Source organism: Corvus kubaryi, unplaced genomic scaffold (assembly GCF_017639235.1).
Source record: "Corvus kubaryi isolate FWS band 111438036 unplaced genomic scaffold, C.kubaryi_AGA036_p1.0 68, whole genome shotgun sequence".
Classification (NCBI taxonomy): Eukaryota; Metazoa; Chordata; class Aves; order Passeriformes; family Corvidae; genus Corvus; species Corvus kubaryi.
This window is the reverse complement of record NW_024582056.1, coordinates 20,823,042-20,840,485: the sequence shown is the minus strand read 5'-3', so window position 1 is coordinate 20,840,485 and position 17,444 is coordinate 20,823,042. Positions and strand designations below refer to the sequence as shown.

Here is a 17,444-nt window from a genome sequence, read left to right as displayed (position 1 = left end):
ACCAAGTTAGAAAGCTCTTCAGCAAGTGGGACATACACATAGCCATAAAACCAGACCAAATGTTTTTTCCTGGGTCACCAAGAGAATTATGGAAACCAATTTTCTTTCCAGAAGCCACATCCATCTAGCATATACTTGGAATCAGTAAATCATTCTGGTTTTTGTGGCAAGACATTTAGCTCTGTAAACAAGGAAAGAGTACTGGACATTGTTTGCCTTGACTTTAGCAAGCTTCTAACATAGCACCTCAAAGGATCCTTAGACCTAAATTGTTGATGCATGAACTGAATAAGTGAACTATAAAGTGAGTGACACAGCAGCTGAACTGCTGAGCTCAAAGGGCTGTAACCAAAGATACCACATCTGACTGGCCTCTAAGGAAGTTTCTCCAGACCAATACTGGGTGTAAGATTTGTCTATAGTACTGATGGAACAGAGTGCCTCCTCAGCAACTCCCTGAGGATACAGGAACTGGGTGAAGTGGCTTACAAGATAGAGGGAATATCTTCTATTCAGAGATACTCAAATGGCTGGAGAAATGGCCTGACAGAAACCTTGCGAAGTTCCACAAAGGCAAAGTCCTGCATCTCTGGTGGAATAACCCCATACAGGCTGGGAGCCAACCAGATGGAAAACAGCTTTGCAGAAAAGGTCTTGGGGAGCAAGTTGAACAGGAGTCAGCAGCATGACCTTGCAGCAGAGACAACCACACACTGGGCCATGTTAGCAAAAGCGTAGCCAGAAGACCTTGGGAAGTGATTCTTTCCCTTCATCTGGCACTTGTGTGAGCACATCTGAAGGATTCTGCCCAGCTTTGGGACCGCCTGTACAAGACATTAACATATGGAAGTGAAGCCCAGCAGATGGCTATGAAGGTGAATAGTGACTGGAGAACAGGTTATACAAGGAGAGGCTGTGACAGCTGCATTTGTTCATCCTTAAGGAAAAGTTATTACTGCTGCTACGAGTGACCTAATCAGAGGTTATAGAGAAGGCAGAGCCAGACTCTTCCCAAAGATGCAGTGACAGGACAAGAGACAATGTACACAATCCACATCTCCAGACAGACTTTTCAAAGAAAACAGTTTTCATTCAACACTAAAACAGGCGACCAGAGAAGTTGCAGAACCTCCATCCTTGGAATTATAAAAGACAACTGGAAAAAAACCTGGGCAATCCCATCTAAGTTAGTCTTGCATTGAGCAGGAAGTAATACCAGATGACTTTTAAGAAGTCCTTACCAATTTAAATGATCAAACTTACAGTGGCAAGCAAAAAACCAGAACTCTACAACTTGATTCTATCAAGTTGTAAATACAGTGAGACTCTCAATACTCCCCTCCATCAAAGCTTTCTTGCCAAAGGCAGACATAGATCAAGAAACAAGGGAGGGAAGAAACCTAGAATATCCACCATAATAAGAAGAGATGAAAGATTTACTGTGTTCAGCAGAAACCTTGTGCTGCATATACAATTACTGGTTATTTGCTTAAAGTATGCACAGAGCACCTGCCTTTAGGTAACCATGCACGATGTTCTGTCCTCCTTGCTTTCGCCATTCCAACCACTACATGGTTTAAGGCAAGGAGCACTGCACTTCACATTTTGCTTAGTGTCACTGCAGATGACAGCATTAATGTCCTATTAGCCACATAAAGAGCAGATCTTGTGGATCACTACCATTAAAGGTGTATGTGCATGCATGTGAAGGAGCTTCCAGGTTTGGTTCACTCCTAGAAGAAGCTGCAAGTCACAGGTGTTATCTGGAGGATACAGTACTGGAACTTTGCACATGTTTGAATGGCTCTTAGTTATAAAGGGTGTATTACCAGGGTAGTCAGATTCTCAGTAGTAGCATATACAAAAATAGGAAAAATTACAGAATTCTTTTGCAATATGCCTTGTTGCTTTTTGTAAGGCACTTTTACCGAAGCACGATCTAACATGGAAACAGTCCTACAGCTGGTTTGGAAAAACACAGCATCCTCAACCAGCAGTGAAAAAACCATTCTGAGTTAGTGTTTAGTATAGCAGTAACTTTGCAGAATAACTCTTAACAATGTAAAAAGAAATACCTGAGAGACAGTAAACTTAAAAATAAAATTAAAGTTATTCAAACTTCTAAAATCTTATCTATTAACTTTTTTAAATTAGACTATATGAGCACTTGACATTACCAACAGTTTTGGAAAAGAAAATTGCATGTGTTTCTACCAATGATTAGGATGCTCCTGATGAAGGAAGACATGTCAAGGAGAAGAGAAGGGTAAAGGCAGAACTCTCAAAAGGAAATTTGATCTCACTTCCCTTCCTAATTCTCCATAATGCACCTCTCCCCCTCTACTTCTCAGAGGAGCTCTCTCCAGTTCGGAGTTTTGGAAGAAAATATTCCTTAGACTCTGATCTCTACACCCTATATTGCTTCTGCTTATGTCCCCAAATGTTCCTGTGTTTCCTCCTCTAGATCACTAGAGAACTCACTCTCAAATGGGGCAGGGGGAACAATGAACAAGTTACTGCTAATGCATCCATCCAAACCCACTCCATTATTAAAGCACCTATTTTTGAATGTACCTCTAGACTCTCCTGAAGAGGTTTTGAAGAAGGTCTGGTATAAAATTTACAGCATATTTGTACACTTGCCTTATGCATGAGACAATTCCCTCCCCTTAAGCAAACAACATATCTGGAAGCTGTACAAGCCTGCAAGGTGGAAAATTGGTTCTTCTGAATAGCAGCATATAATCCTTTAGTCTTTCAAATGAAAGAGGTTTGGTTAAAACACATAGAATGTGGTAATTCTGCTTTCTTGAGAAATCAATATAAGGACCAGTCTCTTGCTAAAGAAAACTGTCCTGCCAAAAAAACCACAAAAAAACCAACCAAGCAAAAACCAAAGCAGACTATGGAGAAGAACAGTAAGGATGTCAAAAGAAAAACCAAGGAGTGTGTCATCACAGCCACCAGCAACAGAATCTCTGAGATCTTACTGTCAATAACTCATCTATACATTTTCCAGCATTGTTCGAGTCTTCTGTTCCAAGAAACAGTTCCGTTTCTTTTCCCTTCTGAGCACTGCAAACAGGAAACTTGCCCATCATATGGCATAGCACAAAGAATGCAAGTTGTCTTCAAAAGAATTCAAGACTCTCCTGCTTCCCCCGCCCAAAAGGGAAAGTTCCTCAGTTACCTACTATTTCACTGTTTAGAAATAATGGCAGATAATGGAAAACTCAGAAGTCCTGTGCTACTCTTGGAGGGAACCCGTTTCATTGTATAAGGCTCAGTAGTCTAAATTTTGCCTGCAATTACAATTTCTGACTCATGCTCGTATTCATAGTATTTTGAGCAGCAGTCTCAATTACAAAATTGGTTTTCTTATACAAATGCAGAGAGAGGCAAATGCACAGAAATATGCTCTAGACATAAAATGTACAGAGTTCAACTTCTCTTTGGGCAACTTACTACACATTTAACACTAAAGTTAAAAGACAATTTTTATTTCATTTTACTTTCATTATTTGGGTACTTGGTGTCATATTATCAAGACATGGAAGGCAGTGGCAGTAAAACAAGAAACAAAACTATTACCCTACAGTATTTTTTCCAGTTAGGAACTTCCCTCTTCATTTTGCTCACTATCTGTTGGTGGTTTCCTCCAGTCACAGCTATTGCTCAGGGACACTGTGCATGAGCTTCAGGGAAGCACTGAGCAATACAAGTGCCTCTCAAACACATGCAGAAGAACCATGTGCAAGAGAGTCTTGTTCTAGAATTTCCTTTACAGGCAAAGTATACCTGACTGTGAGTACAGGCAAACATACAGAATGATTGGATAGAGCGAAGCCAAAGAACCACACCTTGCCTTAGGGGAGAATGTGATGAGCCACTCTCCCATCAGCATTTATTCCACTGTCTTGGATTGATCTTAAAGATCTGTCCTACCCAGTATTAAGCAACATACCAACAAGGCAGAAACATCTTACTCTCTCAAGGGCCCACATGACATTATCATGCATCTCTTATTCCAGTCTTGCAAACAGCTGTACCAGACCCTCTACAGCCTGTGCTGTGCACTGCTCATCCCTCCACTCAGCTCTTGAGGCAGGGGTTGTGCCAGCCTGTACCTCTCCTGTCCTCACTCCAGTTTCTTTTCAAGTCCCAGCAGCCCAGTACAGTGCTGGAAAGCTGGAAGGGCAAAGAGTTGTGCTGGGACTGCAGGTATTCCTTTGCACTGCAATCTCCCTCCTGTCAACCCAAACTCTAGTGACACCAGGGACGAAGAACACTAGCGTGAGACATAAAGATCTCTACAATTGCAGTGATCTCCTACTGTCAAACTTTAGACAAGAGAACTTCTTTTGATTTGACATTGCACCTTTTCTTCTTTTTTGCAGCATATTAAATCCCCATCTGGAAAAGAAATATGCTTATCCAAAAGCCTGGAAAAGTAAAGAATTTCTGTTAACTTCATCGCTACGCTAAGCCATGAAGCTTAGTAAGCTGTTTTAGCAGCTACATATCATTGTGTATTCTGCCCTACAAACCATGGACGTAACACTAACAAGCTCTCTTAGCCACAAAATATGCCATGCCCCAAAAGACTCTGTCAGGTGGCACATCCTTCGGACCTGGACCAGAAGGCCAAGTTGCAATGCTGGTCTTGAGTGTTTATGGCAGATGGCAACAAGAAAAACAAAGTTACCAGAACTTTAAAGCCAATCTGATACACTTTACCAGGGACTCTGAATATCGCAAGAAAACAAACAACACACTTCTACAAAGCTTTTTCAGCCCTTCTAAAGAAAGAGGATCCCCTCACACTTCCAGACTGCTGAGAACAACTTTTCCAAAACTCTTAAATAATCTGCTAAAAAGAATGATTCATTGGCTTGATTCATGTAACTAGGCATCTTACAACACAGGGCCATGGCTGATATAATGATGCTGAATAATCACACAGATAACATTATACTTAATTGTATTTTTTTAAAAACAACTCTGGTCTGTATTTTTCTTAAACTTTTATGTACACAGTCTTTTAAAAAATCACATTAGAAATGGGTTAAATGACCCATACACAAAGAAACAGCAGACAAAATACAGACAAGTTGCAGATCATAGCTATTTCCTGGTTTGGTTTTTTTCTGTTGGCAAACCTAACTCTAATTGATGCCTATTAAATTTGGATTGATCAACTGTGCCATGAAGAAAGAAAAAGTCATTAACCTGTGCCCACTTTTTCAAATTTGCACTTGTCCATTTAATGGACACATTCATGGTGTCGTTATACAGTACACACTCCTTGGTTTTGCTCAGTAGTCTGTATTTGAAGTAATAGTGAAAACCAATCTAGCACACAAGCAATATTGCTTTAATACACAGATGTGACTGAAAAGTATGAGGTTCTTCACGTCAGTCTCTCATATATTTATATATCTTATATTTAGCACGGTATTGTCATCTATATATATACATTTCAAATGTGTTTTTTCAAACCCCACCAACCACATGTATTTCCTAAGCCTGAAACGACAGCAAGTTCATAATACTTTAACCAGAGCTTATCCAGGTAGAAAGTGCACATTACAAAGGGATAATGAATACTTGTACTGTTCATTATGTATGTGTCCTCACATTCCTAACCAATTCATTCATTCATTAGCAGCTATATTACTGTGTACTCCTCTTCAGACTTCTAGAGTTCTATCTACCATTACCTCCAATTATTTCTTAATTTTCTGGCCAATTTTATTCTCCGAAATGTTTAAAATAATTGATTAAACTCATTAGTATTTTAAGAGAAAAATCCTATTAAAATTTATTCACACAAGTCCCCCTTAGTTCTGCAAGTCACTTATATTATGAAAGGTCCAGAATCTGGCCCAATAAATTTCTGGAAAAGTAAGAATCACCACATCAGCCTGTTCAAAAAAAAAAAGACAAAAATTAAAAAGAGAAGTATAACACAGGCAACTTATCTCCACAAAACACACACATCAGTGATTGCATTTGTGTATTGGCAAAGCCGGCAGGTGGCTTAGGTCATGTACATAATGCCAGCCTAAAAAAAACTAAAAAAAAAGCTGTAGTCTGACAACTAAAGATCACAGAATCAATTAGGCTGGAAAGGGCCTCTGAGACAATCGAGTTCAACCTAAGACCCAACACCACTATGTCAACCAGACCACGGCACTAAGTGCCACATCCAGTCATTTCCTGAACACCTCCAGGGACGGTGACTCCACCGCCTCCCTGGGCAGCCCATTTCAATGTCCAATCACCCTTGCTGTGAAGAAATTCCTCCTGACGTCCCACCTAAACCTCCCCTGGCGCAGCTTAGGACCATGTCCTCCCGTCCTCTCGCTGGCTGCCTGGGAGAAGAGGCCGCCCCGCACCTGGCCACAGCCTCCTTTCAGGGGGCTGCAGAGGGGCTCCGTTACGGCCATTCGCGCCGGCTCCGACCCCCGAGGAGCCGGGGCAAGGCCGCACCGCCCGCCCGGCCACTGCCCCGGGCCCGGGCCCGGGCGCGGCCCCACCCCGTGCGCGCAGCCTATCAGCCTCGGCCACACCGCCGGGCCCCGTGGCCGGGGCCGCTCCCTCCGCCCTCCCTCCTTCCCGGCCGCCGGCACCTGCTGGCGGGGGAGGGGAGCGAGACACGAACCCCGAGCGGGGCCCGCCGGCCACCCCAGCACCGCCCTGCCCGAGCCGGCGCGGGGAAGGGAAGTGCAGCGGGGAGCCGGCGACTTTTACCAGGAGGAGCAGAAGGCAGCCAGGGTCAGGCAGGAGCGGGAAGATGGCGGGTCTCATGGTAGATCGGGCGCCCGGGAGCGGGGAGGGGAGAAGCGCGGCTCCCACTCTCCGCGGCGGCGGCTCCTCCACTTCCCCCCGTCGCCAGGAAACACCCGGGCAAGTTCCACCGCGGGGCCCCGCGCTCCGCCGCGCGCTCCCGGGGCACGCCGGGAACCGTAGTTCCGGGAAGGGGAGGGCAAGGAGGAGGAGAAGGAAGGAAAGGAGAGAGAGCGAGAGAGGGAGGAGGCGTGGATCCCAGGGCGCACCGGGGCTGCCCGCGGGGCAGCGCCTGGAGGCAGCGGCACCCCGATGAGGAGAAGGGCGGGGTGGAGGTGAGTTACGGGGCGCAGCTGCAGCGCTGGGCAGGGAAGAAGGGAGGGAAGGAAGGAGAAAGGGAGGCGGCTCTCGCGGTCTGGGCGAGGCAGGGTTAACCCTTCCCGCCGTGGTGGCGCGGGTGTCCCGTGGCACCGCACCCTCTTCCGCTCTGGATCGCTCCCTGCCAGCCCCCAGCGGCTGTCCGCGTTTCCTTTGAAGCCCGCTTTGTACCTTCAGCCGCCGGCACTGGCCACACGGAATTGCCTGTAGGGAATATGAGGAAGGGTATTTGGGTGCTGTGCGCCTTGTGGTCTTCGTGTCCTCAGAGTTTGGGAGGCAACTTTCTTCTGCTTGGGAGCCTGTGTGTGACGGGGCAGAGCGGCTGCTGGGAGGATTGGGAAACTTCAGCTTGAGTGGAACGTCATCGTTGATGTTTATCCCTTGGCGCTTCAGCAGATTTGCGCTTTCTGTCACTCCCTCAGTTCTAAATGCTGAAAATGAAGAGCACCCAACATTCAGGGCTTCACCCTCTTCCAGTAAAACTTTGGACCTTACAGAATACGTACATGCTCTGAAAGCTTGCAGAGCTATCTCAAAGAAATCACAGAAAGCTGCGCCTTGCGTTTGTCACATTTCCAATATGTACACGAGTGTAAGGAGGGAGACGGGGGTGTAACACCATTCAAAAGAAAATCCTTTACATCAGCCTTTTTCAAGTCAAGACTGGCTTGGTTTCAAAGAAAGCCTGACAGGCTCAGACTTTGTGTGACCCTGCAAAAATCTTATGGCCTGTCAGTTTCATGAGCTGCAAACACTCACATACGCATATGTCAAAATACAAGTCGTGTATTTTTTATAGTCTGAAATTGAAACTTGGCTTTTATCACTTCTGCTATGACTACCTTAAGAATTTGTGCTCTTTGATCTGTGGAATGAACATCTTCTGCACTAACTCACGTTTGAAAAGTCTTTGATATTTTTTCAAACCTCAGTCTTCACTTGGAAACTGTATCAATAAAATTTGATAGCATGATTGTGTTATCATGTTTAAATTTTAACGACCTCATGTTTTGCTGAATAGAAAAAATATGTAATTCTTGTTATCTGCATAATGCAAAGTAGACATACCACTGTTTGGTAAGAAATTTCACGTACCTTGAAGAGGTCTTGGAGTCTATGTGAGTGTCCCTTCATTTTAAGTGACTTGAGAGGGCTAATCTTTTTCTACATGTTAGCTTAAAGAAGAAAAGTGAATTACTTACTCGATTCCAGTAATATGATGCGTATTACAGATAGTGCCAATTATGTGGCATTTTATAAGCAGATCTTTTACTTATTTCTTTATTTTTATTGACTGAATGCCCAATTTTTTGTTAATGAGGATCTTTATCAAGCAAGTCTTCCAGACAGCAGTTCATCTGATTGCTATATACATGAGAAAAATACCTGAAGAATGTTACAAATTTTCCTTTTGTAGTTCTTCTTCATATTTCAGAACTTCTCTGATGCCCATTCAATGGAATCATGAAACTTTACTAAGAATTGCTGTAGAGATAATGGGTTGCTTCTCTCACCTGTATGATTACTAACACTTAATGCAGAAGTGACTTTTACATTCATCTGGAAACTATGAACATCTTTCATTATTAATTCTCGTCTGTATGCAGTCAGTTTTATGTAAAAATTATTGTTGATGTTATTGGGACGTTTCTGGTTTTTCAGCAGGTTCTTTGGTATTTACTGAATTTTATGCTGCTGCCCCTGGATTTCTTATATATTGGTTTATTTGTTGAGAGGTAAAATGTGAAGAAAATGGAGGAACTAGATAGTAAGTTTCCCTGAGAAAATGCTTGTGAAGGTGCTGGGGTCCATCAGTGCTAATCGCTTCTTAAGCACCACCTCCTAAGGGCACAGGAGCAGGCAATTCCAAAATGTCAGAAGTCAAGCAGATGAGGTAGAAGGTTGGCTTGGCTGACCAGGGATCTTCTTTTGGAGCTAATGGAACAAAAGAAGGTGTAAGCCCAATGGAAGTAAGGTCAGGTGACGCATCAGTTGATGGAACCTTTTTGGAGTTCAGTAAAGCTTTCAGTACTGTCTCTCACGGTATCCCCCTGGACAAAAAGTCCAACACACAACTGTATAAACACATCACGTGATGGGTGAGGAAGTGGCTCATGGGTCAGGCACAAAGGGTTACAGTGAATGGGGTGACATCAGACTGGGGACCTGTCACTAGTGAGGCTCTGCAGGGTTCTGTTGTCGACCCTGTGATTTTCAATATTTTCATTATTGACTTGGATACATGACTGGAAGGGATACTAAACAAGTTTGCAGATGATACAAAATTGGGAGGAGCTGTTGTCTCCCTTGAGGGTGAAGATGCCCTATGGGGAGACCTCAGCAAATCTGAGAACTGGGCAATCACCAACTGTATGGAGTTTAACAAGGCAAAGTGCTGGATTCTGCACCTGGGTGTATGGACAGACTGGGGAATGAGATGCTGGAAAGCAGTGCCATGGAAAGGGAGCTGGTGGTCCTGGCTAATGGCAAGTTGAATCTGAGTCAGCAGTGCCCTGGCAGCCAGGAGGGCCAAGCCTGTCCAGGGGGGCATCAGGCACAGCATCACCAGCCTGGCAAGGGAGGGGATTGTCCTGCTCTGCTCTGCGCTGGGGCAGCCTCACCTTGGAATATTGTGTGCAGTTTTGGGTGCCACAATGTAAGAAGGATATGAAACTATTGGAGAGCATCCAAAGGAGGGCAATGAAGATGGTGAAGGGCCTTGAGGGGAAGCTGCATGAGGAGAGGCTGAGGTCATTTGGTCAGTTCAGCCTGGAGGAGACTGAGGGGAAACCTCATTGCAGTCTGCAGCTTCCTTGTGAGGGGAAGAGGAGAGGCAGGCTGATCTCTTCTCTGTGGTGACCAGTGACAGGACCTGAGGGAATGACCTGAAGTTGTGTCAGGAGAGGTTTAGGTTGGATGTTAGGAAAAGGTTCTTCACCCAGAGTGTTCAGGCTGGTACAGGCTCCCCAGGGAAGTGGTCACAGCACCAGCCTGACAGAGTTCAAGAAGAGTTTGGACAACGCTCTTGGGCACATGGTGTGACTCTTGGGGATGTTCAGTGCAGGGCCAGGAGCTGGACTTCAATGATGCCAGTGTGTCCATTCCAATTCAGGATATTCTGTGGTTCTATACTGCAGGACTATAATAAGTTGATACTTGATAACAAACATTATTGGGTACTGAATTAAAGCATGCAGGGCAACACTCTGAAGAACAGTCTGTTGGTTTTGTAGAGAAACACTTTACAGACTTTGGCAAAGCTTATGGGATGAAATTTGTGTTTAAGGTAATGAAACTACAATATATACATATATTTAATGTAGGCTTTTTTCTGGTGAATTTTTGCCAGAGGTAGATTTATTCCACAGATGAAAACCATGTTTTTTCTTTTCTAACAGAAGCATCTTTAGCATTGTTTGAGTAATTTTAATGACTCATTATAAAATTAATTCTTTTTTATTGACGTGGTTTTGATTTTTTTTCTAGAACTGAATTCCTACAAAAAATGCTGGTGGCACAGATCTGACCTATAGTAATACCTTGAAAGAGTATGAATATTTCAGCAAACTGCCTCTTCAGTGGTTCCTCGTTAGCATCTGAAGTGCATGCTGCTGCTGTTAATGGAGATAAGAGTACCCTCCAAAGGCTAATAGCAGGTAAATGTTTCCATTGTAGGTGCATTTAGATTACTTCAGAACTGAGGCTTTTTGGTTTTGATTTACAGTTCTGATCTGATATTTTTGATTTCTTGATTATATGTGCTTCTAGAATAAATGTTGCCCTGAAAATATGACTGATTTTTCTTACTTTTTGTTACCTGTTGCCTTTGATTGGTACTTCTTTGTGAAGTAAACCAGAAAGTTGGTAAGTGATAGAACCAATTTCAGGGAATTTGAAGTTCTGGAGAAGTGCTTTGTGCCAAAATATTTTGGCTGCAAATCCTTATTTTTTTAATTGCTTTTTGGGAAATTTGATAAATGTGTTTTTACAGATAATTTATTATAGTTTCTGAGGTCTTGTCACTGTGTGGTATTTGTGAACAAAATGAGCCAGCCTTATTTGTTACTTTGATTCTGATAGACTGGCAATGTTTCTCAAGAGAAATTAAAGGTATGAGAGAATCTAGTAATATTGAATCTGAAGTAAAAAAAAATTCCCATCCATTAAAAAGCTCAGGATTTTGCCTTCCCATGCTCTCCGGGAATGATATGGCATTCCAGTTTAATAGTTTTCAAAAGCACTATATATTCTGTGTTCCAAAAACAGTCTTGCATATATTTGGAAGGCTGCCATATGATAGGTGAAGACTTGGATTTTTCAGAGCTTCTGATTAAATGCAATTCCAGGTGATACTCTAGAAGTTCTATTTGCTCAGTCTTTTTTGGAAAATCCTATTCCTGGAGCTTGGCAAGGGTTGTAGGACTGTGAAATAATAAGAAGTCTTATAATAATAGTAATAATAATAGTAATAATAGTCTGAATTTATGCTGTTAACTGGCAGTTTTAATGGGTGTGAAGGCTTTGATGTTAATAGCATGAAAGCAGCAGTCAGGTTTCTTTATGTATCTTCTGCTGACCTGTGTTGAAGGCAAGGTGGTAACCTGTGTGGATCTGTTGTCCAAGCTGTACAGAAAGCAGTAAGGCGCTCTTCCTTACAAGGTGGATCTAGTTTTCTCTAAAGATAACTAGAACTGATTCGACTCAAACAGGAACACATTTGAGGCAACTGATTTTCTAGAAGCTCCACTTGTTGAAACAGTTCTTTTTTGTTGGGCCTTCAACTTTATTTTGTCATATGATGGTTCAAACATGTACTGTTTGTATTTAATTCTATCTATTTGCTCTTTTTAAAAACATTTTATAAACAGCAGATGAGTGGTTGATACAGAGATACTTCTAGAAACCTGTGAGATTCAACTACGCAGTAGCTTTAAATACCCAGGTTTCTAAAAAATCCTTCTGCCTGCGTGTGGAGGTGGAAAAAAATCTGAGCTTTTAAATCCTGGCTAGCAGTCAGAAGCAACAAAGAGCTTTTTCTGACTTCAGTGTGTTTTTGTTAATCTCAGAGCCAAAAAACGTATTTTTGGAAACACAAAGGAAAAAGTATTTCTGTGTTGCTGGTACATCTTGTCAAATATACCACAAAACAGCCATTAGAACCAGATAAGGAAGTTGCTCTTCTTTTAATGACACTCATGCAGCAACGAGATAAAAATGCTGTTTTACTTTTGCTTGGGAGAGTGAACGGCACAATCCTTGTAGCATTTGCTATACTAGCAAAATTTGGCTTTTCTGCTTTGCCATGTTTTGACAGGATATGACACAGACCTTACTTTTGCCAGAACTGGACCAAAAAGAAAAAGAACCAAACCAAAAATGTCACGTATTGCCTAGCAGAAGAAGAATGCATTAGAGTAATATTTTTAGCTGTTTACCAGTTGCTGTTGAAAGTACAACTTGATGCCAGAAGCAAATTGAGAAATTGGTGCTATTCACCGAATTTCATGACTGCACTCAACAGCAGCAGCAGCTAAATCAGGACAGTACTCCAGCGTTATGTGTGCTGTGTGTGCTGGATTGCTGAACAACACTTTTCTAATACAGACAAGCTTTGCACCTTGATACATAGCCAGCAGTGTATGCAGTGATGGAAAGTCGTGACTTTCTTCTCCTTTCAGGGAGGACCTTTCAGCCCCTAAATTCATTATTACTTTCCTCTTTGTGCTTTCCCTGTTCAGTTATTAACATAGGAGGGGCATAGAGGCTGGCCAAAAGGATTTTTAGAGCAGCCCCTCAAACCTCTTTGGTGATTTTTCCTTCTGCCATCTGTAGCTTGGTGGAGCGTGTGTGGTTGTATACAAACATAGATGCTTTATTTGCATATAATTAGAGTATAGATGAATTTTAAAGGATCAGGTGTTCGAAATAATACAGTGTGTTCTGCATAATGTGTTCCTTTTGATACTCTGTGCCGGAAAGAGGCAGAGACAGAATCAAAGGTAAGTAGACAATTTATTTAGAGAACGAGGGCTTTGGAACAAAGTATCTCTGTATGTTAACTGCCACTAATGCTTAATCACAGGACTTCCTAAAAATCCTGTGGGTTAAATACCATAAAGTACCTGGCAAGTGTTAATTGTATAACCAGTGTTCTAACAGAAGTGTGCTAATTGTTTGCATTGCAAGAAATGTCCTGTTCTGTATCACGCTGTTTTAGAGTTGTATGTTCTTGGGCTCTGGGGAATGCTCACAGTATTTTCTTTCCTGTGTTTTATACAACACTGAACATGTCTTTAATTAACAGTTCTTCAATGTTAAAATCCATCTGTATGATTTTGATCCTAGGGAAAAAGAGAGCAAAAGTTAATTTTGTATTTGCAGGATAATTTTCCATTTAATGCTTTGGGAAGAGGCATCTAATTGTTTTAATTGTTTAAAAGACCTCAATAATGATTACAATAGTCATTATACTGAAGTGTCTTTTCAGTCCAGCTCCTCATTCTAATGCATTGCTTGCATCCAAATGCTTCTAAATATCTGTTTGATGTTTCATTGTAAATTTTAACTAAGCTGTGGGTTACAAATATGCAGTTGTGTGCTACTGTTTGATCCTCCTCTACTTCTCTCTTGCCTGTTCTACATTGTGGGAGGTAGGATAAATCTCAAATCAGATATGGCAGAAGGCAAGATTCTTGCAAGTGACAAGAAATTGTCTGTCTTTTAATAATTAGGGAGAATTCACACCCTCCTGCTGCCCTTTCTCATTTTCTGGTCTGAAAAATGCATAGAAATGTTAAGAGTCTGATATGACTGCTTTCATAGAGTGTGAGGAAGTGGTGAAGCACAGCTATGAGAGTTAAATTTTGGACTTGGGCCCTGGATTCTGTAGTGTTCATGACCTCTGTTGGCAATAAGCTTATGGAATGCATATTCTGGTGAGCTGAGGACTTTGAAAGGGGAGGGATCTAACAAAATTTCTTTCTTAGGCAGATATGTGAAGAGAATTTGTTTTTGCCAAAGCAGATTTTAGGTATGCTAATATATGAATGTTTTAAAGGCTGCCTGTGCTTTCACGATTGCAAAAATAATGATCTGCTGCAGCAAAATTGTAAAGTTCACAAGATGTTGTGGCTACTGACTTTCATCAGCTTAATCCCCCCCTTGGCACCTGATGGTGATATAGTAGCTCCTAGCCCTTGTCCCGTCTCTTAGCCTGAGCACAAAGATGCCCTTTTAGGGAAATGCTCACAGGATTTTAACTATTCTAAGGGCCTTACAGAGCCTGGTAAGCAAAAGGAGAAAACCTACTGCTAGCTGAAGATAGTTTCTTTACCTTATAAAAACATGCAGAAGCTTCAGGCAAATTACTGGCATCAAATTTTGAAGTTCTTGCTCATTTTTCCCTCAGACTGTATACAGTCATGGAAACTCATTGTCATCAGCTACATCACTTTTTGGGAACTGAAAATGAAAACAGGTATCTGTTGCTTTACTTAGTTGCATTGCACTTGAGCTTTAGGCCATTTCTGCTTGTCTTCAGTCTCTAAATCTTATATCCTCCAGCATTCTATAACAGAAAGGGAACTGGAATTTGAGGAAGAGGTACTGGTTTTGCACACTGCTGATTTAAGAACCAATGTTACCTGAGCATAAGCCCATGTGCTTATGTCTTATTGGGCGAAATGAATGTGTATGTATTTCTCTTAATATATTTGAGTGTTCAAGTCCCATCAGCTTCAAGTAATCTAAGACACTGTTGAGGTTATGTTAACACTTAGCAGTGAAATGTGGTTTAGTGATGTCTACGTGGCCATGTTGAACTAAAACTGGAAGAGCACGTGACTGTACTTAGTTAATTAGAGAAACTGGCTCTTTGGTAGGGAACAGTGACCTGTTAAATTATGCTTTGGACTACAATATCTGCAGAGGAGCAGGCTAAACAGCAGTGTGAAGGTGAGTATTATAATGCAAAAAGGTGTTCAAAAACCAGCCTGTTTCTGAGAAAGCTAGATGTAGGTCAGTAGAAGACTTCTTGTGGTTTTGGGGTTTTTTGTTTGCTTGTTTTGTTTGTTTTTTAATAATTTTCTGGTGACATAAGAATTAATTGTAAAACCAGTGGATTTTCAAGGTGAAGTGGCAGTCAGAGAAGACAAGGCCACAGGTGAGGAATAAAAAAATTTTTCTATGTCTGCATCACAGAGGAGTTTGGAAATGTTCTTGAACTTTTTTTTGCAGAGCAAAAAGAATTTTCTCAATGCAAATCACACTTTCAAGACAAAAAAAAGTGTTACAGAGTGAATCATGTGATTGACATGGTATTCACTCTGTAGTTTTAAAGGAACTAAGAAATGTAGTGAGGGAGTAAATGATTGCTCTGACTGGCAATATCCTCCTTGACAGTGTTTTTTATAACTGGCTTGATAGTTAGGGAATGAATTTTAATTCTTGATATTCCCCTTGATTCATATTTAATCTGCTTGATTCTTCTTCTGGGTGAATCAATAGAAATTATAATTAAGAAGACAGTTACTGGATATATAGATAAGTATAATATGCTGGGGGAGAGCAAAGACTGTGTAAAGAAGCAGCATGCCTCTGCTGGAGTCCTTTTGAAGCATCAACAGATATGCAGACAAAGGAATAATTAAAGAGCAAAACTAACTTGCCTGTAAAATTCAGTGTTCCTTGAGTAATTGTAGACAACATTGCTCTGTTGGAGATCTGGAGACTCTGGATGTGTGGGGTTGTTGATACCCGTGAAGTTAAAGGTGCTTGCCTTTATGTGGTGACATCATGGAAATATGAAACTTTATATTGAAACTGCTTTGTTTGGAGGGTTTTTCAGACTGTGAATAAGAATAGTGTTTTGACTTTTTTTGAATAGGTTATCAGATTACTGCCTTACTAACCTTATCAATTCAATAAAGCTTGGGAAGTATTTTAGTAGTTTCCATACTGTAAGGGACCCTGAAGTAAATAATGGTATTGATGTAATATTGACGTTTATGCTTTTAAAATAAACATTACTGTGAGTAGGCTTCAAAGATTGTTTTAGTTACAGTGTTTACAGGTTTCAGGATGTCTATTTGGTTTCTGTGCTGTTGATATTTTTTAAACTAATCTGTGCAGACAAGATCTGTGTAATTATTTTAAAATTATTTATAATTATGCCACTGCAGAATGTTACTGGTGGTAGGTGTATTCATGGAACTAATGTTTTCTGAATGTACTTTTCTCTGTAAATATATTTTGAAATATTTTGTAACTGTCAGTAAAAGTAGGATAAAATGTAATAGCTCTGAGTTTATCATACACTCCATCTTTTTGCTCACCCCAGTCATATTATAATGAGATACCTGCTGTTCATATTATAATGAGATACCTGTTGTTCATATTATAATAAGATGACTTTTTAATAAAAAAGTACTGCTTTTAGCTATATACTAATATACTTAACTGGTTTAAGTGAGAGTTTTGTTTTGGTTTTTTTTAGGAAACTCTGAGCTGAAAGATAAAGAGGACCAGTTTGGAAGAACTCCGCTTATGTACTGTGTGCTGGCTGACAGGCTGGACTGTGCAGAGGCATTGCTGAAGGCTGGAGCTGATGTTAACAGAGCTGATCGCAGCCGAAGAACTGCTCTCCATCTTGCTGCACAAAAGGTAATTACCTTACAAGTGCTTATAACATTCGGACTTTCACAACAGCTGTGAGGTGGGCTGACGCTGGCTGGACACCAGACACCCACCAAAGCTGCTCTATCACTCCCCTCCTCAGCTGGACAAGCGAGAGAAAATAGAACAAAAGGCTCATGGGCTGAGATAAGGGCAGGTAGAGATCCCTCACCAGCCCCTGTCACAGGCAAAACAGACTCAACTTGGGGAAATTTGTTTAATTTATTACAGTCAAAGCAGAGTAGCATAATGAGAAATAAACCCAAATCTTAAAATCATCTTCCCCACACCCCTCCCTTCTTCCTCAGCTGAACTTCACTCCCGAATTCACTACCTTACCCTGCAGACAGTGGTGCAGCAGGATGAGGAACGGGTGTTGCTGTCAGTTCATTACTGTCTGTTTTTTCCTTCTACAATCTCAGTCTGTTGTACTGTCCAGTTACATTGTCCCACTGAAGAAGTGCTAAAGGAAGTATTCAACAATAAAATAAAAGGCAACTGAAAGTATAACTTCAGAGCCACAAGAAATCGTTGAGTGTGGTTAGGCCTGGGGGAAGTGTCCACAGTCTCTCCACAGGAAAATAAGCAGGCTGCTGGTAGGAAAA

General features: G+C 41.5%; 2 protein-coding genes across 10 annotated transcripts in view; one reads left to right on the top strand and one right to left on the bottom strand.

Moving 5' to 3' along the window:
• The window catches only part of ERP44 (endoplasmic reticulum protein 44), a 47,946-nt gene extending 40,971 nt beyond the window's left edge, over positions 1-6,975 (bottom strand). The window contains exon 1 of one of the 2 annotated variants that reach the window (XM_042048949.1): positions 6,754-6,975. In XM_042048949.1, coding sequence (XP_041904883.1) covers positions 6,754-6,810 — 57 coding nt within the window. In that variant the 5' untranslated portion in view covers positions 6,811-6,975. Of the gene's footprint in view, positions 1-6,398; positions 6,465-6,753 lie in introns of those variants that run through there. The other variant, XM_042048950.1, reaches the window with a different exon arrangement.
• Positions 6,976-7,032: 57 nt separating this feature from the next.
• The window catches only part of INVS (inversin), an 86,307-nt gene continuing 75,895 nt past the window's right edge, over positions 7,033-17,444 (top strand). For 3 of the 8 annotated variants that reach the window (XM_042048942.1, XM_042048941.1, XM_042048939.1), the window contains exon 1: positions 16,739-16,827. Coding sequence is in view for 4 of the 8 variants with exons in the window: in XM_042048943.1 (XP_041904877.1) it covers positions 10,718-10,823; positions 16,661-16,827 (273 nt within the window). In the remaining 4 variants the exon portion in view is untranslated. Of the gene's footprint in view, positions 7,125-10,653; positions 10,824-16,660; positions 16,828-17,444 lie in introns of those variants that run through there. The other 5 variants (XM_042048938.1, XM_042048935.1, XM_042048943.1 and 2 more) reach the window with 4 other exon arrangements.